This window comes from Amphiura filiformis, chromosome 14, assembly GCF_039555335.1.
Source record: "Amphiura filiformis chromosome 14, Afil_fr2py, whole genome shotgun sequence".
Classification (NCBI taxonomy): Eukaryota; Metazoa; Echinodermata; class Ophiuroidea; order Amphilepidida; family Amphiuridae; genus Amphiura; species Amphiura filiformis.
The window spans coordinates 12,847,372-12,871,507 of record NC_092641.1 but is presented as its reverse complement, the minus strand read 5'-3'; the positions used below and the strand labels follow the sequence as shown (position 1 = coordinate 12,871,507).

The window sequence follows — 24,136 nt, the reverse complement described above, 5'->3', positions numbered from 1 at the left end:
ATACTTATGAGACCATTTTTGGACCATAATGTACATAAGGACCAGTGATTACACTGACAAAATTTCATCGGTATAGCTCTTTCACTTCTTAGTGATGTCAAAAACTTTTGGATACCCCCTCGTATATGATGCACTTTTTTCTATGTTTAGTCATTTTGCCGTTTCACATACTGACGTATAACTTTGGAATCCTTCTTGCATATTTGATGGCAATATGAAGTAAACATAGTACCAGAAGGTGATTTAAACGCTTGGGAACAGTTTTCGTACAATGAATTCGAAAGTAGTGCAACAACACAACAACATAAGCTTGTTACAAATCGATATTTTTTCAAACTCGTTTTTCTCCGAAATACAGTTTTCCGTATGCCACCATGTGATAAACCCGCCGATTTGCCTTTAAATAATGGAATAGAATGGAATGGAAATGGAGAAAACGAGGATTTAAATAGAAAAGAAAAATCTAGACTTAAACACATCAGTTGGCAGTGGACTTGAAAAAGGTTTAGTCAAGAAAGCTGATACTCTAGATTTTAGGGGGAATTTTTGATGGAAATCTTTGGTCCCGTTAGGTAAAAAAATGTATTTGGCTCATTTGGTTTGGAAAAAAAATGGTCGGTTGGTCGATTACCTTTTATTTTTTTGTTTTATCTTTTTTCATATTCTAAACTGGTTTAATAATATACCTGTAATTGCCTAAATAATGTGTGACTTACAACTTTTTGCTATTGGGTGCTTAATTTACATGTTAAAACAAGTTTAAATTTACAGGTTTAAATTTTGGTTAAAAAATGTGTATTTTTAGTCAATCAAAATGGAACAATACAGAACCAAGTTGTTTACCTCAAGGTGGAGCGCCTACGCGTAGCCAAAGCGTAAGTGATAGCGAGTATTGCGTAGAATGCGTAACGACGCTAATATACTGCATCGCGCTTTGATGTGCGCTGTGATGCGAGAAGAACATAAAGTTCGTTACCCTGGCCACTTTATTGCTAATTAATGGTCTTTCACGTGACGCGTTTCAACAAATCAAAATGCGCGTGTGCGAGATTTTGAATAATAGGTCATGGTCGGTAATAGAATAATCATAATAGGGCTGTTGATCACTTGCTGTCTTCGGTGCTAATATCTGTAGCTATTTGTCGGTATCCTAATTTAAAACTTCTTTTAACACCTTTATTTTTTAGCACGAATGGATCTTGCTATCGATTCCGGGAGAAGCCAGCTAATCGAGAAACATGCTAAGATTATATTAACGGCCTTTAAAGGGGAAAGCATTACACTCTCGTGTACCATGGTCTACCTGAATGACAATTTCCAGTATTTAAACTGGGATATTGGCTCCAAACAATATTATAGTAAGAATTATTATATTTCCTACGATGACCCGCTACGAGGACGTTTATCATTCAGGCATAGTCCAGAGGACGGAGTGTCATATATGACTCTCTCGGATATCAAGAAAGAAGATGAGAGTACGTATGGGTGTCAGATATCTGATTACCCCGGTGCTGTGGTGGAGCTTGTAGTCGCTGACGAAATGAATCGTAAGTTGATAATGTAGTACTCATTTTGTTGGGGGTCTAACTACCCTAATAGAGAAGCTTTATATCTCTTTTCTATTTCATAATACATTGCAAATAACTCGTTATATAAGTGTAAAATTGCTGATTATCACTAGGAAGGTTGCTTGTTCTAGTGCTATCATTGGAGAAAAGGAATCGCAGAAAATGAGTAACAATGTCGATACTTTTCCAAGGCAAAGACAACATTTCTAGGCGTTTTTGCAATTAACATGCTACCGTCAGGAAAGGCAGTGTCCTATTAATAGCATGACCCTTTGCATGTTTGAAAGTGAAAAAACTATCCATAGGGCATGCGGTGATAAGCGGCTTTGTTCAGAAATTTCAATAACCATCACGGCACCTAGCAAACAATCCGTTTCTGTGTCTGATTGACAGGATCCGTTAGACGCAATCTAGTTTCTTTATCCCTGACTCAGATTATAGCTCCTCTCTTGTTTCTTATGTGAATTTAGTGATGTGGAGCTGCTGTCATGGCTACGGCCCGATCGATCAATAGTTTAGTAATTGTACCTATGTGACGATCTCCGGGTCCAAATTTGTAACACTGTTGTGATTCTGATTCCAGCCAATCAGAGGTTGTCCCTGCCCAGCAAACACAAAATGTTTTACAGAAAAAGTTTTATTGCCGGGTTATATAACGGTTGTAAACGGCTTTCAGCCCCTGAAAAAGTAATTTTGCATTTTTCTCAAAAATTTCAGTGATTCAATACAAGTGGTTCATTATGTTAAGAGATGAGGTACATTCTAGCGGTACCTCGTTTCTTTTCATAAATAGGGCACCGCTTGTCTTGAATCACTGAAATTCCAGTGTAGTAACTGGATTCCTTGCCCCTGTAATCATGGTAATATACATAACTTTTGTTACCAGTGTGTTACTATTTTTTGAGAAAAATGCAAAAATAGTCGCAAATTTATCAAGGGGTGTAGTACCACCATAATAACGTTCCTAAACATTTTTTGAAAACTTGATGCGAAGCATTTTAACATAATGTTACCTAAGAGTTGACAAAATATTTTGTATATGAAACGTTTTAAAAACGTTTACATGACCTTTATAACCTGACATCTAAATGTTTTAAAACGTTTTGAATATAACCAAATTATATAAGACGTTTATGACGTTTTAAGGGCATTTTTGAGAGTGCTCGGTGTGCTGCCATTTGTTGTTGTATGTTATCCCTCTTTTAAAGGAGATTTTGTGTGTTTCGGTTTTCAATGGGCAGTTCAATTGTTCAAACTTACACATACAGTTGTTACCAACAAAACGGTAGTCACTTGCTAGCTCACTCAGTTATTTGAGTGGAAAATTAAAACAAACGGAGATATTCTTAGTTCGAGTTGCTTATGTTTCCAATGTCAACATTATCAAATTTCGCATCTTTTCCAAAGCTTGTGAATACGAATGCTACCCAGATACAGGATCCTGGGATGGTAATTGTTTCGACGTGAATCAAATATGTGACGGTGAATATGACTGCTTTAAGGATGAAGCCGATTGTCCAGGTAGGAATGTGTCATAGACTATTCAAGTAATTACCCACTCACCCCTAAGGTAAGGCTGGACTTGCTACAAGTCCGTAGGCATGCTATTTAATTCATAGGGTTTTTTTTTTTCAATTCATCAGAAAACATACTCCACCATAATAGGCAAATATATTTTTCAAGTTTATAAATTGCATATTCAATAATATCACTAGTGGAAATAATTATTATAATGATAATTTTTTTCAAAAGTGATGAGAATTGGACAAAACAATGAGAATTGCACATTTTCTCATTTCTACGAAACTTTCTCATCCAAATCAATGAGAAATACTTATTTACGTGTCAGCAATATGCTACATTGAATTATGGTGTTAAACTTTTCTCATTTAAAACAACGTGGCGGGCTGTTGACAAGTAAAATAGTATGTCTTCGTTTGGATGAGAAAGTTTAATAGAAATGGGAACATTTTCAAATCTCATAGTTTTGCCCAATTCTCATCGCTTTTGAAAGAATTCTCATGTTAGTGTTAATCTACACCATCGCGCTCTAAGTACGCACTTTTTATTCACGATGTTAGGAGCGTTGCCTAGTACGAGCAGATCTTAGAATAGTCAGGCATGGGCGATATTGGCTATCGGAAATCATAGTATAGTTCTCAAAAGGAAAAGACATAAACCGACAGAAGTATTCCAAAGATTTTGAGATTGATTGAAAAGGATTTAAATGATTTTTTTACGTGTGGTCATGTGTCCACTAAAAGGTGACGAGACAAATGTCCACAAAATTGTTAATCGGAACGCAACAGGAAAAGAAAGCAGGAGTCTTCCAAAGCTAATGACTGTAACTGTTCAACTGCAATGATAGGTTACGTGACTATCACATAAAAGATTATATCCACGTCATGAACATATTTATAACATCGGCCGAAGCCAGGCTAAACCCAATAGTGCCCATAGGCTACTAAATTCAAGGGATGCCATCCGGATATGACGGGACCGGGATATGGGAAGAGGTCCGATTTTAATGCAGAAGGAAAAGCGGAGCACCCGGAGAAAAACCTGCGAGGACGAGCATGGATCGGCCACCGAACTCACATGTGGCACCGCGAGGAATTGAACCCCGGCCACAGTGGTGAGAAGCGAGTGAGAAGACCACTACACTAACCCGCCCTCCCAAGGTCATAGTCATAGTGTATGTGATTGATTATCATGGTCATAGTGTATGTGATTGAATGTCGTTACAATCTATTTGCTTCTTTATTAATCTATTTTTGATTTTGAACCTCTTTACAATCGTATCGGAATATTTTTGTCTTCTTTCCCTATCGGTTTCTTCCTATCACAATGTCTGTGCAACGTTCTCCAGTCATTGCCTACACACTACATGTTCATACCTACGTTAACATATATATATGGTCAATTCCAGCCAAAGCGGGACAAAATTCTCTCTGGGGCCATTTTGAAAATGTTTTCCTTTTCAATTCTAGACTTATCAAATGAGACGATCATATCTAGTGAATCATCAGGTGGAAGTGCCATCGGATTGAAAAATAACTTTTCTTGCTAGACCAAATAAAGTGTTAAATGCGCATATGCATGTTACCCACGAATTCAAGCCTTTTTCACCTGTTGTATGCCATAAAATTTCACTTTCTTTAATATCTTTCAATATTTTATGTGTGACTCATATACACTAGAAATCGGTGAAGACTTTGAACGTAAAATAGAATTTATTACATATATCTACAGAGAAATATTTTGATTATTACAAATTTTAAGAAAGAACCAGGTGTACAGTTAAGATTGTGTCAATTCTTCGAACTCTTTCCAAAGTGGCTGTCATTTAACATTACTGTATTATTTCGAAAGATTAGAATAAATGCTTCATATAAATATAAAGTTAGATTTTGTATCTCGTCGCAGGATGAGGATCTCGGATGGATTCGTGGGTAACAGCGTCTGGAAAATAGCAATTCCTATTAATTTTTTTAAATAAAAATAAAAATACTTTTCCGTATGTCAATAATTCAGGCTGCAATGGCACTAAAATGAATTTTAATCAAAATACAAACTACATGGAATATTTAGAATGGATCATTATGGCATTTTGGGTATAAAAATGTTGAGAATAATGAAGTTGCCAAATTCAAATAGACAGAGCAAACAGTTTTATATTATTATTTTAGTAAAATCATTCCATATTTTCAGCTATTTTCATGCAGCAATATTCTATTAACTCGTGTTTGAGAGTTCCTATGAACTAAAACACTATCAATACATTGTTAACTATAATTTAAGTAGGGATTCGTGGGTAACAAAAATGTTCGTGGGTAACACATATTTGAAGTTATGTATTGGTAAGCGGCAAAATAGAACATATTACAGAAGGTTGGAAACCATCATGCGGTTATTCCTCCATTGTGTTTCAATGATTCCCGTTTCTCTAACCAATTGCATTTACCCAAAAAATGGTAATTTAGGATAATCAATCAAAACTTCATGATACAGCTTCAGTATACCTTCAAGAGGACGCGATTAAACAGGACTGTTTTGGAACCTATTTCGCATGTTTTCAAAATGTTAAGATGCATAAGAAACATGTAATTTACGAGTAAATGCTTGGATTCGTGTATAACGCCGAATTCGTGGGTAAAGCTATAAGTACTATAGTACCGTTTGGGGTTTGCGTTTCTTAGGTGCATAAACTGTAAGTACTGTAAAAATTATAGCATACCCATGGCTTGAATATGTGCTGATTTAAACTTAAAATAAACAATCTCCTTGTTTTTCAAGGTTAGCATCTATTCGGGATTCGTGGGTAACAAAAGTTTAAACCGTCGTAGATTCTTTTTTAAAGCGGTGAACGTATTTTTACGATTTACAATTTTAAGCGCTTGTCAAACTAAATTCAGTGTCCAAAGTCATTAAATGTTAATTTAAGTTATGGCAATTATATTTGCTGGACTCGTGGGTAACAGTTGATACGTGGGTAACGTCAAATTTGATTTTATGGAATTTTATGGGTAAAACGTATTTGCATAAAATAATCACTTGGACCTCAGAATTACAGAACGAAACTTCGTTTCATGATATAGTCATTTATGGCATATTCACTTAACATTTTTCAGAACGATCATTTTATTTTTGATACGCGGGTAGCAAAATTATTAGCCAAATTGACTTAATGGCCTCTAGAGTCCACAAACTTTGGTGGAATTCAATCGTTTTACATATAATGAGAGATCATGCAAACGTCTTTCTAACGGTAATCATTTCATTTTGATTGAAGGACATTCAATGACATATATGGTGCTTTATCTTTGAATTCGTGGGTAACGCCAATTCATTTAAGCCATCATAACTTGTCCCCTGGTATGACTTGCTAGTAAAGGCATATGCACAAAGAGAGCACATTGGACGTGACATGATATGCTCCATTAATAACGTGATTTCCTTTATTAATGACATTTTAAAGTGGAAAGTTAACATAGAGAGAATTTTGTCCCGCTTTCGCTGGAATTGACCATATACGTTAATTAAGCCCTTCCGGATATATTCTGGACCAAGAACCTCGTTCTCTCTGCGTAGTCTGCGTTAGCCTCTTATGCCATTTTGGCTCTTGCAACTTGGATAGGTTACCACCCAATTATTACGTATGGATTCGCTTCAATTAGAGATCAGGTGGCACCGTTTATAACTAACCCTCTGTAGGCTATATTTTGAATGATGCCAAAAGCAAGTTCGTGCCTATGTTTTTATCAATATTTGGGTACTAAAAAAAGGGTACATCGAATGCAGATGTTAATTTAATATTTCATTACGATTATGATTTGACTATTACAATTACAGACATTGCATGCCCTGGATTGACTCATCCAGAGAATGGATGGATTGTAGAAGGGCTACTTTTGCATTTGGTAGCAATGCATCTTTCGTTTGTAAGGCTATATTTTGCATGATGCCAAAAGCAAGTTCGTGCCTATGTTTTTATCAATATTTGGGTACTAAAAAAAGGGTACATCGAATGCAGATGTTAATTTGATATTTCATTACGATTATGATTTGACTATTACAATTACAGACATTGCATGCCCTGGATTGACTCATCCAGAGAATGGATGGATTGTAGAAGGGGCTACTTTTGCATTTGGTAGCAATGCATCTTTCGTTTGTAAGCCTGGGTATGTGCTTTATGGAAGTGATACTATATACTGTCATGAATATGACGGTTGGACAGATGTTCCACCGGTGTGTGGGCGTAAGTACAAGCATTTACTTATTTACTTTAATTACTAAAAAATAAAACAGGAAGAAAAGTGGTGAAGAGAAAGAAAGAAGAATTAAACATAAGGAGAATAATATGGTTGCCTAATTAGAAATTTTTGTGTTGTGTTGTGAAATTCAAAGTTGAGTTAATTTTTACGTTTTCGGCCCAAGCAGAATAATATACTAGGTAAATAATATCCATCAATTAATTAGCCTTGATTAAAGCCCGTATCCACAAAGCCCACATGCTTTTGCGTGTGCATCTAATGCGTGTCACTCGGACGACGATCACCTGTGATTATAATTAGCGATAAGCATGAGCACAGGTAGATGAATATACGGCATTGTTTGATTTTTTTTACCTTGTAGAGAATTCATGATTGTACAGAATACCAAAATAATGAGATGCTGCTAACTAATTACGAATATTGTTTTATAAGCTATCCAATCTCCGAGGTTTTGATTTTAATTTTTTTTTGGTCTCACTTATAGGGGCAGATTCAGAGATAATTCTTGCATCTCTTCTGGTAGCGGATTATATATAGGCTATTGTAGTATGCGCCTCCAGCAGAGGAAATTGGTTGTAATATAATCAATCAATCAATTTTATTTTTACTTTTAGTGTACAATGATCCATCTCAAGAGCGGGGATGTCCTTCAGTAACTGGACCAGAAAATGGTTACCACTTCAACCTCGGAAATGAATATGGAATGTTTAATTACTTCGTATGTCGAGATGGATATGAGTTAAAAGGAGACTCTGAGAGGTATTGTAGAGATGATGGAACATGGTCTGGCGAGCCAGTAGAATGCAAAGACCAAGGAAGTAAGTCCATGAAATATCATAAATGAACTTGGCTCGGTATCGCAACTACTAATTATTATATAGCCACGGACGCACGAAAGGTTCACCAAAGCTCTATTTGTGTACAAGGCAGCAAAATAAAACCAACTAGTCCGCATGACAGGTAGCTCATAAAATTAACCTATCCTGCTAAAAAGTAAAACTGTCCGTATACCGTAAAACCTCGTCTACAAGCATATATAGTGTTTTTTATGAAAGCTAAGTTCATACGAAACTAGGGTAAATATGCCAATACAAAATATTGGTCTTACAATAATACTTGTTCGTATATGCATGGATCTGACATTTATTTGCGCAAACTGCATCGGGCACCAGGATTAATTTAGCTTTCATCAGAAGCACTCTATATGCTTGTAGACGAGGTTTTACGGTTTTGTATGTCCCTCTTTGTTTTTGATATCCCTTGATATGTCGGTGTCTATTTTATTGTCTATTAATCACTGGTGTACCGGGCAGAATTTCCAAGATGGGCAAGTGGCAAAATCGTCCAGCTGACTCGTCACCAAAATGATATTACTGGGACATGTAGCACGCAAAATTTGCAATCAATTCGAATGCTTAAATGAACAATCATAATGATAAGTGTGGCCTTAATTATACCAACGTACTTGGTAAGGCGCTACTAGTCGTAGTGGAAACATTTATGGGCGTCCCGGCGCGGCGTCAGTCTGGTGGTCCGGTTAGAAAAATAGCATGTCCGATGAGAAAGTAGCGAACGCTATAATTTACATACTGACTCTCGTGATAATTGTGCGTGTTTACCCCCAGCCCAGCCCAATCCATATTAATCGAAATACAAAAATGTACTGCAATTGCCGCTTCGTCAAAAAATGTGGTTATTGGGTCTTCAATGATAAATGATAATAAATCAAAACACATGCCATCGTTTAGAAGAAAATGGGAAAGCGCAGGAGAGGGGGGGGGCTTATTTGGTGTGTGATTAATCGTCTTGAAGCTAAGGATCGAGTTTATAATATCGTGTATAGTATAACATTTTAAATATAAACATCTAAACACATAAAGGATCACTGAAGGATGGAAAATAAACGTAACCTGATATCTGTTTTTATGTGGATAGCGATCGGGACCACGGTTCGTCTTGTTCGAGGGAATGGTGAAACAGTAGATTATTTACAAAAAGCATTCTATGAAGGCGGTAACGATTACAACTTGACTATTTTCACAGGTAAGAAAAAAGTGCTTTATGAGATGATAAGTATAGTATTATCATGCCACTCGCCGCCTGATAAAAACCTGAAATAAACACCAATGTAGCAAAGCATATGTGACGTGTCATGTCAAAAGGCGACACTTTTGGGCAGGATCGTAAATGGAGAAATTGCCAAAAATCTGCCCGGGGTGATTTTTCCACAATTTGTGTTTGTTGCGAATTTGTGATGTTATTAATGTTAAAAATATTGTCTGATATTTTCAGACCCGAATATAACTAGCATCTTGTATTTTTGGACATATTTTTCAAGGCAATTCCTACTCTCAACATTGTCAATAATATTTTTAAAGGCCGATATCTCAATTTCCAATTTTATAATACCATAACTTACAAACTCAATATCTTCGCTTAGGAATGTCCGATTACATTGGGAAAAACGGCATTGTGGAGCAAAATATCGCTTTATTAAAGATATGTAAAAACCTCCAAAGTGTCTCCTTTTGACATGACACGTCACATATGTTATGACAGATTCCTTGTTGAAAAAAACGTTCCAGCTAGTCTTTTAAACTGTATAATGTTACTGTATGTAGTTATATTTTATTTGGTATTGCATTCTGAGCAACTAAGTGTATACACAATGATTTATTTGTGAAGAAATGCCTTCAAAATTATAATTAATATATTAAGGTATCGTTCAATTTCTTTAGTCGACAGAGACGCCGGCCCACTGACGTTCTCTTGCCGGTTCCCAAGTCAAGCAGCCCCGCCATACTGGAGGGCCCGTGATGGCGGGATTCACGAGCCAATCATACCAATAATCGGGGCTTATAGCGTCAGTGAGGTGGATAAAGATTTAGAATGGAGTTTATCAATGGGTGTTGGTGAAGGTGGATTATTGCAACCTGGCACTCAGACCAAAATGGAATGCTATTCCGATCCATTTGAAGGAAAGTTCAGGATTGATGTTCGCGGTAAGATGTGATTCCAGAAATATGAATTTAACAATGTGTTATTACGAGTACAATAACATTCTTGCAATATGCCAGCTGTCAAGTCTGACCCTCAAGGCCCTAAAAGCGGAAATAACCGATTTCGCATCATGTACCATGTATCATATTTTAGGTGATCACGTGAAGGTCACTTTCTAGGAAACACGTGATAAACACTGGCAGATTGCACAACTTATATAACTCATTCCCCACTCTAGTACTCCTGGCTTTCAAGAAATGTATACTTTTAATGGAGTGATTGGCATTATGTAAAATTTTATGCTGATTTCAAGCTCAAAGATATAATTTACTCCTAAAGGCACAACGCAAATGGGGCGTGTTCAAGACATGTGGCCACAGATGATAAATTCCAATAAAGTTCTCTTAAGGGATCTAAAATGAGCGTTTATTGCGTTTCGACAGTATTTTTTGTGGGACATGAGAGCACCTCAGACCTATCGAATTGCATTCTGAATACGAAGCATGTCTTTCTGATATCAAATAATTATCATTTTTTGAAAATCACAATATAATACAAATTTTATGACAAATAATAAAGATTATGATATTTTTCAAATTTTTGATATATAACAGTCCTCGGAGTAAATTATATAAATCTAATGATATATTCTTAAAGTGTATGTAGCAGGGAGGAAAAGCCGACGGTCAATTGAAAATTTTGACCTTTCGTATTAAAGATATGGATTTTTTTCCCAAAAAGACCTAATTTTTTTTTTTTTTTTTTTAAAAAAATCCATATCTTCAAATACGAAAGGTCAAAATTTTCAATTGATCGTCGGCTTTTCATCCCACCTACATACACTTTAAGTATAAATCATCAGATTTACAAAGTTTACTTCAAGTAATGTTAAATATCAAAAATATCAATTTTAAATGATTTGCCATAAAATGTGTATTAAATTGCGAATTTCAAAAAATCAAAATTATTTTATATCAGAATGATATTCTTCGTATTCAGAATGCAATTCGATATGTCTGATGTGCTCCAATGTCCAAAAATAAATACTGTCCAAACGTTCATACCCAAGCCCTTAACTGCGCATAAAACTAGCATTTTTCCCAATACAATCATACGAAGTAATCATATGCCAAATTTCTGACTGCTGACTTCTACCACCTGCCGGACCCATCATTATCATGATATAGATTTAACTGAACATAGCCGTTGAATCATGTGAATTTAAGTTCTCAGCAGATTATGAATGTGTACGAGTGATCAGCCTTTCTTTGACATCTATGGTTCAATGCATCGGTGCCGCGTGAACGTTGTAGGGAAGGGCGGTATAGTCAAAATTGTATTCATCTAGTTCATCCGATTAACTACGTCTTTTCTACAGCGTATAATATAGTTACCTCACATTGTTCAGAGTTAAAATCCGCATCATTATTTTCTTCTCCATTTTTATGATGCCGACGCCCGCTGTGTATGAATTATGTGGAACAACAGGTGACAGACCTTTCGCCGATCTAAATACAAGTACGTATTAGGCCATATAAAATTAATATTTTGGTTCTCGTCCAGAGGATTTTCATGAATTGATGAGGGAGGGAGGTGTTTTTGTTTGGTTTTTTTTTCAATGTAAAATCAGCACCGTAAAACGGGGTGAATCGGGACAGTTTGGGCATGGCTTTAATTGTATTTTTTTCTTTGTAGCTTCAATTGCCACAGTCATTGGTGCACTTTATGTCCACACATGAGATCTACATACTGGTAATGTTAGATTGAGTGGATTTCAAGTGCTTTACCTCTTTTTTTTTTTTTTAAAGTGATTGTCCTGATTCACCCCGAGTTTGGGGTGAATCAGGACAGCAGAGTAAATAGTATTTGATGAAGGTTTGAATTAGTTTTTGTACCCTTTATCCCCACAAATGAGGTGAATTGGGACATTAAACAAGTATTTAAATACTTCTCTAATAATTTAGAACAATTTAACAACAATTGATGTCATGTTTACTGCCATAACTTGGATGTTCTTTAGTACCCTCAACTGGACTGTACTTGTTAAGGTAAAAAAGTAATAAAACTTTTGACCTTCACATTTCATGTTAAAACTTAAGTTTTCATTGTTCTTTTCTTATCACTACTTACATAAGGTAATACTACAGTGTTTCTTACCAAATAAATACTGCATTTCTCCTAAACATTAAAAAAAAAATACCGATAATCATGTGTCATTTTTAAAGGAAAAATAACGAGCGAGCTGTGACTTCCAGTCAAAATGGACAACTCGCACATATTGCAGACAACTGTTAAATGTTCTTGCTACTTGCATGTGATTTTCCATCAATAACAATTATCATGTACATACAGCATAAAGCAAAACAACCTTTGGCCAAACACATTATGGGCAATTTAGCAATACCATACTGGTACCAACTTGCAACCAGTGCCATTAAAAACAACTCACGAATGATTTCTATCAGTCCAACAAATTGAACATTGGCAAACATTTTCCAACTCTAACAGCAATATTCAAAGCATAATTAACTCAATAATTACTGGAACTTCAGGATAAGACTAACAACATTATAGTTCAAATGGTTGTCCTCCAAAACTTTTTGGGTTAAGGGTGGGTGGCTTTCAAATTTGTTTTTCTAATTTTCTAATTCTAAGTCAAATTATAGAGCTACCCAATGACCTGTGCCCAATGAAGGTGCAAATAGGTCTGTTTTACCAATACATATCTTAATACAAGTTATACCATTAAAGATACAAACAAATTAATAACAATATTTTAAAAACAAAGTACGTATTTATTTAAAACCTGAAAATCCTGTCAAAAAATTATTTCTGGAATTCTGAAAATTAGGTGTGGTAAAATTTTGTACCGGGACAGTAAAAACTCACTTCCTGTTTTTAAAATTAGTGGTGGGTGGTACCGGGTAGAGGACTACTAACTATTACAGGCTTAAGGTGATGCCACATAGAGAATAATCCAAACTTAATACCATTAAAGCTACAGTACATTGTGTCCCAATTCACCCCGTTCTCAAAAGTTCAAATCTGAAAAGTACAAAAATCAACAAAATTAAAAATTTCTTTGGACTAACCAAATTTTCACTTTTACAGCACATGTATGACACTTTTTGTGAGGTCCCTGTGCATTTCCAGCTCATTTCCTCCAATGGTTCCACTGGGAGGGATAAAGTTCTGACCACATCAGTTTTTTGGAGCAATTGGAGGAAATTTTCATTTTAGTGTCCTGGGCTCCATATTTCCTGTATCACATGTGCAAAGCCACCATTCTGATACTGACAGTCCATTTTTTAACATGGGAAGAGAAACACACAAAACAATCAATTAGGTTTGAAAAATTTGGTGTCAAAAAACTTTTTTGTGTTTTGTCCCGATTCACCCCGGTGTCCCGATTCACCCCGTTTTACGGCACTGTCAGTAGTTTTCGGTCTTTTCCAACAGTGCTCGAGGAAACGATGAGGCACTTTTTTTTTTTTTTTTTTGTTTGATTCTGAGGGATAAACCCCTTAGAGTACCACAAAAAGACTTGGAAGTGGTCCTTGTTCTCTAATAAATTTATTTTTAAAAAAAAAAAATTCATAAATCATTCCAAAGTCTAAAATAATTAAAAATCTTTAAAAAAAAAAATCTGACAAATCCCAGAAATTGAGGAGGAGGGACGAGAACCAAAACATTAATTTTATACGGCCTTACTTAAAATTAATAATAATAAACTGACGACCTTGCAGTCTAGTTTAAAAATCACAATGATTTAAAATCACACACTAACATTACGTTAAACAGATTCTTTGAATATGGTATACTTAAACATTATTTTGATGAGTAATAATTCATCAACCATAAACCCTATTCTGTGCGTCATGATGTGCTTCCAACCTGACGGCATGTAACTACCAACTGTCAACATTTGACGACTAAGTATCTAGCTTTAGGTAAGGTCTGGAAGGTGAGTTGACAACGTATGATGTAACTGACTACATGTGGGGCACATAATGCCCCTGGGTGTATGGCAACATGGAAAAATGGTCACCTGTAGGACAGAAAAATAAATTCTTTGGGGAAGTATTAAAAACTGTCAAGTACAGATAAAGTACGGTTTATGCAGACCCCTTCCAGATCAGTCTTGGAATTTTGGGAAAAAATATTCCATACTAAATGTCAAGTCTGTAATTGATTTGGGCAATGATGTCTACGTCATTATTATTTTTTATTTATAAGCATGTGATATTAAAGATAACGTGTAAGGTTAAATTTGCAAATGATTGTAGTATTTGAAATATTTTATGATGTAATCTTTATACTCTATTTGTGGTACACTTAACATATAACTGCCTCATGATTACTTAGCGTTGAATAAAATGTTTTGAACATGAAAGTTTGCATGCAAGCTACAGTAGTAAAACATGCAAATAGTCGTGTGATTTGTAGCTGGGATAATGTACCCCAGAGGACAGAGCAACCAATATTACATATTATGACGGGGCTTTTTGGCGACGGGAAGGGAAAGAAGGAAGGAATAAAGAGAGAAAAGAAAGAAAGAAGTTGTTTGCTCTGGGTGGGATTCGAACCCGAGACCCCTCGCATGTCAAGCACTGGGTTGGCGACACCTTGCCACGGGTCTTGGGCTTCATTGGCCAGCGAAACCGTGCCTTAGCGTCATCACATGGGATGCACGCACGAATCGAGTAGTATTTTGTAGTACTTGGTCCTGTTAGGGTTAAGTGAGGTAATATTGTTCTAAATCCATTCTCATCTCAGCAAAGGTAGCAATAAAAGTAACAAAAGGATTGAAGATCGAGGAAATTATTGAACAACCGGACGGCAGCTCAATGACTAATATCCAGATCAACCCAGGATCAACGGTCTCAATAACATGTGACGTCAGCATGACATGTGTTATACCATCGGAACATATGAAAGTTTTCTGGTATAAAGAAGGACTATGGGGTGATGGTGATGACTCTGGAAGCTTCGGATTATCCGAAGGAGATTATTTATACTTAGACGATCGAAGGGTATGTAAAAAGCGTGACTGGTAATGGAGTGTATTCTAGATCTATTTTAACATACAGTTGTCTACCATCATATTCGTTTTGTTTGTTTGTTTGTTTATTTGTTTGTTTATTTGTTGGTTGGTGTGATTGATTACTTCAACACCTTGCCTACCCTACTCTTTCTTCATCTGTTTAGTCCTTCATACCTTTCGCTTGTTTCTTCTTCTTTTTCTTCTTCGTCTTAAACTCCGTTTTCATGAAAACGAAGCAAAAGGAAGAAAAGTAGGAAAAGTGGTAGATAATCTACTTCATCGTCTTTTGATTCATATGTATATATAAATATTGTTCTCCTTCTCTCTTGGTAAGTGAAACAATTGTTGAAATAATTCCTACTCTTGCAGATCATTATAGTAATTTGATCTCATTAATTCAATATAGGTTTCCCTTAAAGAAGATCTGAAGAACCTAGACTGGACTCTTAAAATCAGGGATGTTACTGAGAGGTACAATGTGGTACTAAAATGTGTGGTGTTACCAGATTCTATGCTCATGAAGATAGACACGGGGCTTGTAGCAAGAGCCAACATTACGGTCAAATGTAAGTCTACAGGGTGTCCTTGAAAGAACTGTATAGATGTTATCCATGTTCTATAAGCTGCATATCCTATCAACGACTGCTATACCTTGTTTAGGACATTCTAAAGAAGTACCTGCATGTGCAACCATGACTGTTTCAAAATAGCCCGCCAAAGTCATGCAGGTAACTCCGAGGTCGTGCATTGAATTAGTTTGAATGAGGAATACTACGGGAACCAGTGCCTTTTGTTAGAAGTCACACATGAGTGAAGTGGATAACCTCTATTGTCGGAAACTGGTTGTTTTGGGTACTTTATCGCATAAACCAAACGTAACTAAATAACTGATGATGGTGAGGAATATATCAGCTATCACATACCTTTTGAATTTTGACAATAGACCACTCCGTTTTTGAAATAAGAGAATTTTTCGAAACTCCCTCATTTTAAGTCTTTCCACGGAGTCAATATCTATAAATGACAACAGAACCATCATGCGCTGATAATGAGGGCATCTTAATTTTTTTATCTTAATATTTCGTCTCAAAGCTCTGTCCAACTTATAAACCTAATATGGAATGTGGTTTTAAATAATTTTGTGATAATTTTTTTACTTCAATTTTTTTGTATCTGTGGCAAGAATATACCAACTTTTCATCTCTCAGGGAATTTGCACTGTGGTCAGAATGAAGAATTTTTCTTGAGATTTATGCTTTGGGCTATTTTGACGTCTGACGATGTCAGACGTGTGATTTTTGTGTTATATAAAACAACGGAAAAAAATCAGAGATTTACTCAATCCAGCGGGAATAACGCGAAAAAACGGGCGATTTTACTCATTCGTGTGGGGGCTTTGAAACGAATTATTAAATTAAGATGACCTTAGCACTATGACTATACTATATATATAGATCATCCGTTTGTGAAGATTATCATTCATCCAGGTAGTAAACAATATTAATATTGAAATATAATTTGGTCAACTGGACTTACTGTTTTTGATTGGGAAATTATCATTTGATTTCTCTGAGCCTTACAATATAAAGAAGCAAAACATTTTTATTTTGTAACAGTTAATAGAGTTAATGTAATATTTTAGAAAAGAGCAAGGTCGTTCAAAAACTGTCCATTCAGCGTTAACCTTAAAATGCCTATTCCATTTGAAATTCATCCCTTTGGAAGACGGCACTGCTTTTTCAATTCCAGTTAAACTAAATTATCAATCCAGGTTGATAGTTTTGTGTATGTTAAAACAAAGTCCAGCGGACTTTATCTAGGTGGCTATATATTTTGGAAATCAGTTTGTTTGGTATTGAAGAATCTTACACCTTTTTTTCTATGGAAACTGTTGCATCGCTTGAATTTTTAAATTCGGTTGGATTCTTAAAATATACCTCAAAAGATGTGGTGCTTTGAAATCGAACAGCCCAATGTTATATTTCGTTAGTTAATTCAATTGATTCACTGTACAGGGATACCAGATTACAGGGATGACTATAAATGTGGACCAGATAACTTAGCCACTAATGGTTTTGAAGCGACATGTCCTGGTGAATGCTGCTCAATGGATGGCGAGTGTGGCACAACAGATGAACATTGTGTCACTAATTTGTACAAAGATTATCGAGGTAAGATATCGGACATCTCCTTAAGCTGCGGAATCAGTGGCGTAATGAGAGGGGTGGCAAGGTGCCGTCGAAATAATCAAAAGCTTATCAGTGTTTTACTTATCCAGAGGATCGTAAAAATCATCAAAATTCAGAGTTGGTTACCTTTGTGGGTGTCAATACTGCTGTTAGCTAAAATATTTTATTTCAAAACTTATCCTTCACAAAATTTTAGTAATTTTTTTACATGATAATTTGATGTTTTCTACAAAACATGTATTAGGTAAAATTATTTTGTGGTTCTATACGTACATAGTGGATGTGCAAAATTTTACACAACTAGTGTATTTTTTCTGTGTGTGTACTCACAAAAGTTCAGAATCTTTCCATTATGCACATAATTGTCACGATAGTCTTCAAAACGTTTCCTTTTTTATCATTCAATCTGTGGATTAGATCACAGAATCAGCAGGATAGCGATGGTAAGTTTTCAGATTAATTGATTCAGACATATGTGACCGTACACCACGAATGAGCCGTAAATGTCCTCAATTGTATTCTGAGTTACAGTGTAAAATGGGCATGAAGGTCGTATTCATAGGTACCTCAATTTGGTGCTACGTATACCTCATTTAATGAGATACACATAGCACCAAATTGAAATACCTATGAATATGACCTTCATGCCCATTTTACACTGTAACTCAGAATACAATTGAGGACATTTACGGCTCATTCGTGATGTACGGTCACATATTATGCACAAGAGCACTTTCACGATATACCTCTCATCCTATGCCTCTGTCTTGATTTGTTTTTCATGCAAACCATTTGCCTTTAAATATTATAGATCCATGTAGATACGGAAGTAGTAAACCTCCAGTAAACAACGAAGATTGGCAAATATTAGGCGAACATTGTTATGTCTTATTTAAAGACAAGTTAACATTTTACGGCGCCAGAGATAAATGCGGGGAATTAGATGCTACTCTGTCCAGTGTCCACAGCGATGAAGAACAACAGCTCCATACAAGTAAGGAAAATAATAACACCATTGTATCGTCGTAATTATATTATATATTGACGAATAGCAGAAAAATATAAACCTCCCAGTCTGCACTCTTTTGCATTGATCAAAGAGGGCGATAAGTCAAAAGGGACGGTATACAGTATTATATCCTTCATTAATTATTACATTTTTCTGTATATGTGTCACGACGAAAGATTTAAAATGTTGGTTTTATAGAGTAAAGTCGCCAGAGTATTGATCTATCCCGGGGGGAGGCACTCATATATAAAAGAGCCAAGACTTTCAAAAATGACCCTATGCTAGGGTGTCCAAAATTTGTCAAACTAACCCTAAACAAATAAGCCAGGAATTGGTTTGAAATTTACCCCTAAACAAGAAAAGACATTGTTAACACACCCTAAGTGAAGATTTTGTTTAAAATGTGCCCCTAAACTAAAATACACATTGCATGCGTCGGTATGAGTGTCATTCAGTGACTGTAATATCGGTAAGCTTAAAATTTGGTTTGGTTTACAAAAATCTGGTGTGTATTAAAATCTCTTGCAAACCACTTTAATTGGGTAGTTTAAAAAAAAAACTACCCTAAGCGAGGATCGTACTTAAAAAACACACCCTTTTTCTAGTAATTTCTAGTAAAACGAGTGTTTTCATACCCTAATCGCGGATCCGCGCGGATCCTCGTTTTGCTTTTCAAAACCACCCTAAATCCGTGTTTTCGTTCACGCGGATGCTTACAACTTTATACATGAATGCCCCCCCCACCCCGATATATCCTTATGATTGGTGTTTAACAAACATCCAAGAGTAAGTACAATTACTTATAATGGCATTGTTTATTTGATTCTAATCATTTTTATAAGGTTCTATGATAGACGAGGGTGCTAAGAGAGCTTGGATAGGACTGAACGACCAAGATAGGGAGGGGTCGCATGTCAATGCTGATGGCTCAGAAGTATGTACAGCTGCTTCTTTTTCTTTCTGGGAATATGCTTCTTGTTAGCTCTTAATACTTTACTCGTTTTGATGTGCTATTATCAGTCTGTTATGTTTAACATAGTAGGCCTATGAACCATTGGGAACAACAAATCAAGACTAGTATGCTATGTGGGTGCTATAGTAATATATATTGAATGATAACATGGGTGTAGAGTACACATGTGATATCTTGACAAAGAAAAAACTGCATCTAGCATTTCGATCATTCAAAATCTGATATTTAACATGGAACATTAGGGTAACGATATAATCCTCATTCTATCACCAGGATAGAGTTCCTGCGACCAATGCAAAGAAAACAACAAACGATTTCAACTTAATTATTCAGTTAACCCGCGACTGTTTTGCACGGTTGTTTGATGTGATTTCAAACAAGACATCATGTACAAAACAATTTTTAGGCTGAAACAGCTTCAAGCCATATCATACTAATGTATATAGATGCTTTTGAGTCATTTTCAACTTTAATTTCCTCTTATTTACAACATTATTAACTTTCACAGCATTTTTAAAGCTTTTTCGGATATAAAATGTATCTATTTATGACAAGATTAGTGGCGCTATTTAGATACTGGAAATTACTCTTTCAGGCTTTTAATAAAAATAATTCCTTTCTTTTATTTTTTTGATGAAATGTGTTTAGAAAATGTCTTTGTTGCTTGTTTTACCTATTCCATCTGTTTAAATGGCAGTATTGATTACATACACCTTGAAAATTAAGAAATATGATTTATGATAAATAGCGCCATCTATAGTTTTCATTTTCTTAATAATGAAGCCAATTCTATATACATCGAACAACCGTGTTTGAAAGGGCTTAAATATGATAAAAATGTTCTACTTGCATCACTAACATTCTACTTCCTCTGCCAAATGTTCCAAACCTTTTACCATTTGAGGGCAATAGGTTGAACAAAACCATTACAAAAGAATGTACATGTTAGGGCCCTACCTAAATACCAGCGTGCACCTCCCCCAAGCTTGACTAGGACTGCAATAAGCTGAAGCAAGCTACAGCTGGGGAATGGAATATAATGCACCCTTTTTCAAATTAGAGCCTCAAGAAAGCTGACAAATATCCGTCACTGGTATTATTTTAATCTTTGACTAAATTTTATAGAAAGACTTCACCTATTGGAGTAAGAATGAACCTAAGTGGGATAGTACTGGAGACGTCAGGGATTGCGTTTACCTCAAGCGCTCAGATGATGGGAGGTGGAAGACCGTTGATTGTGCAGAAACGATGTCATTTTTCTGTAAGAAACAAAAAGAAGGTACGGAAGTGTGTGTTTTTTAATAGTACATAAATCATTTACTACCTGTGGTTACAAGAGCGGCTACGGATACGGAGTAATCATAAAAAAACAATAAACAGTATTATTTATTCTATGTAATACGTTTTTCTTACCAGTTTTATATGATTTAAAAACACAAGCAATGTAGTAATTTTTTAAAGCCAAACTTAATATAATTCGAACACGGCTTTGTTTCGAATGCGGTACCTTAAGCAAACCGCGCCAATCAATTGCGTCATCTGATCAAGACAGGCTTTTTAAACTACTTGATATCTCTTATCTGTGTTTTATTTGCATAATTAATAAAAGAAGTCATACAAAATCATGGCAATTTTAAATTCGCTCTTTTTCTAAACGTGTGTGTGGGGTGTGGAGGGGAGGAGCCGTAACTGCGCATCATATTGTGTTCCCCAACGATCAACTTCATATTGACGCCCTTTCTTAATTTTTCCGCAGCACCACTCAAATCTTTAGATTGTATCTCGATGATCTTATGACCTTCATTTGCTACATGTGCATTATAAATACTTCCGGTAGTCATTAGGGCTTATGCCTATTATGAGAATTAAATCACGTTCTTGTCTATTATTTGAATACGTTTCGGTGCAGCTGATGAAAAGCTTGTACGACCAACAAAGCAACCAACAACGGAACAGCCAACAGAAAATCCAACAACAGTAAACCCGACAACTAAACAACGACCGACAACGATGTCGACCCAACAACCGACAACACAAGGACAGTTTGAAATTGGAACTGGTAATGCTTTATTTAATCCCTCAATCACTATTTGTGGTCGGCTTCGTTTTTGAACATTTATTTAGAAAGTGCTTGTGGATTCTTTGCAGGAAATTCTAGCTTGTTGTACGCTTACAGGACTAATCAGTGATTTGCTCATCCGAAAGTATTAAAACATCATCAAAATTCAGATTTTGACACCTTTGTTAGTGTCATCTATGTGCTAACAAAGCCTGTTAGGGGTAAAGCCGAAAGCCATGGATTAATTTACAAAATAAGACATTTTACATGAATTTGCTATTTCTCTACTTACGTAGTTACATTAGCTGCGTGTATTTGAATGGTGCTTCAACTTCGCCAATACTGCTGTTTTCCTTGTCTTTTGAATATTTTGTTCAGTGCAAAAATACGTAGTGATATACGTAGCAATATACACCAAATTTTCACTGAATGGGCTTTAAAGCTAAACAAGAAAAGCCGGTAGTCGAATAAGATGCCACCGTGTTGTTTTTCTCAAGTTGCTTGATGATGATAAAAGTATCGCACTGATTAGGGTGATTCGTTGGGTTGTGAGATAACTTTTAATCATTAGTCGCTAACAAATTAAATCACAGACAATCCAATTCACATCAATGTAATAACATAACATTCATTAACAAAATTCTGGTTAACAACATTGATCAATGTTACCTTTGTAGCATTTGCGACATGATCTTTAAATGACCCACATCCGCTCTACACAAGTGACGTTTCTGTATATTTTTTCATATACTAGTCCAGGTAAAACACACTTACGTGCAGACGTTTCGATAGCTACCAGCTATCTTTCTCAATGCTACTGTTGATGTGATGATCGTTGAACAGCTGTTGTTGATCGCTGCTTGGCAACGGAGTTGCCAGACGATTTTCCATCAACAGGTCGTCAAAGATGTGACTTAGGTTGTACTGTAAATACACAAGATGGATAAAGGAGGCCATCACCATCAGAAAACAAGGCACCACAATGAACCGAGACGAGGGCCAGTACAACCTAAGTCACATCTTTGACGACCTGTTGATGGACAAATCGTCTGGCAACTCCGTTGCCAAGCAGAGATCAACAACAGCTGTTCAACGATCATCACATCAACAGTAGCATTGAGAAAGATAGCTGGTAGCTATCGAAACGTCTGCACGTAAGTGTGTTTTACCGGATATGAAAAAATATACAGTTTTATGGAACAGTCCTGATGAATTTGTTCAAAAGTGACGTTCTGTTTGTAAATCATTATGTGAATTCTTATCATTCTCATCGCTTAAACAGATGTCAACATAGAAGTAGCCGTGAAAGAATCTCCATATGAAGTAGAAGACCAAGTTATTCCAGGAGTTGGTAGTTTCAAGAAGATCCGTGTTACCAAGGGTGACAGTGTAACGCTGACCTGCAAGACGGTGGCATCGAGTTCTGATAGTATAGTCTGGACACATGAAAACGTACCTGTCTCATTCAATGGTGCATTAGTTTCTTCAAAAGACAATGTAAGATAATGCTTTACACAAAGTGACGAATGCAAGATTATTACAAACCGCCCATATTGGCGTTACTCCACACTTGAGGGACATCCGCATCAATGCGCTTCAATGTACACTCCTGTGATCCGCATCAAGTCTAAGCGGCAATCGATCACGAATCTGGGAAGTGATCGAGTGCGTTTCAATAAATAGATGTGCGTGCAGGGTGCTCATGGCACGATATTGTGAGCGTGTAAGGACTTTCATGTCGCTTTCTCCGCGCACAAAAGAGGTTCATATTGATCCGCACCCCAGAAGTGCCCGTTGATGCGAATCTTGCATGGCGTGTGGAGTCGTTCTATATTTTCGCCTTTTTTCGCCCGACATGTTACTGGTTTTAAATCATGTGCATTTAAAACACCTGCCTTAAGTAAATATTGATTTTTTTTGTGTGTGGAAAAGTTGGCAAAGAAGTTCTGTTTTTACAACAATGCAAGTACCAAAAAATTCGAGGTATGGTAAAGCACATATTCCAGTGTAAAACCAGTAACAGTTGGGTAGCATTCAGAGGATGATTTAAGGAAGCCCCATCATGCACTGTAAAAGTGTTATCACTAGAGTTTCAACTGCCACTTAACTTTTCAAATCCCATTGAACTCTGTGCAAAAGATGTTGTTTTAGAATTGCCCGTGTGTCATTATTACTTGTCATTATCTAAAGTGATGTATGCATGAAGGATAATTCACACCTTCCGTAGATAACATAAAATGTGAAATCGACCAACCTTTGGAAGGTGTTTTTATTGTAAATATATCTGTCCAACATCAAATTTAACCATGCACGTGTGTATGCAGTGGGCGGGCAGTGGTGTCATGTTCACTCACACAGCTGTGCTAACCGCAAGACTTGCTGGGAAGTGCTTAAATCATCCTCTGGGTAGCATTATATTGCCCAGAGTTTTCTGCCTGTTTCCAAGATCATCTAGAAACACGGACTTTCCAATTTGGAATCCTTGAATGTTGTCCTTTACAAGGCTAGCAGAGGCAG

At 36.1% G+C, this 24,136-nt stretch overlaps 1 protein-coding gene across 1 annotated transcript in view; it reads left to right on the top strand.

Moving 5' to 3' along the window:
* The window catches only part of LOC140169207 (uncharacterized), a 47,221-nt gene that overhangs the window by 3,869 nt on the left and 19,216 nt on the right, over positions 1-24,136 (top strand). The window contains 15 exon segments of the mRNA XM_072192464.1: positions 1,188-1,547; positions 2,976-3,089; positions 7,153-7,329; positions 7,960-8,163; positions 9,281-9,388; positions 10,084-10,347; positions 11,834-11,863; positions 15,122-15,378; positions 15,796-15,955; positions 17,405-17,560; positions 18,390-18,572; positions 19,430-19,521; positions 20,686-20,839; positions 21,470-21,619; positions 22,902-23,116. Coding sequence (XP_072048565.1) covers positions 1,188-1,547; positions 2,976-3,089; positions 7,153-7,329; positions 7,960-8,163; positions 9,281-9,388; positions 10,084-10,347; positions 11,834-11,863; positions 15,122-15,378; positions 15,796-15,955; positions 17,405-17,560; positions 18,390-18,572; positions 19,430-19,521; positions 20,686-20,839; positions 21,470-21,619; positions 22,902-23,116 — 2,624 coding nt within the window.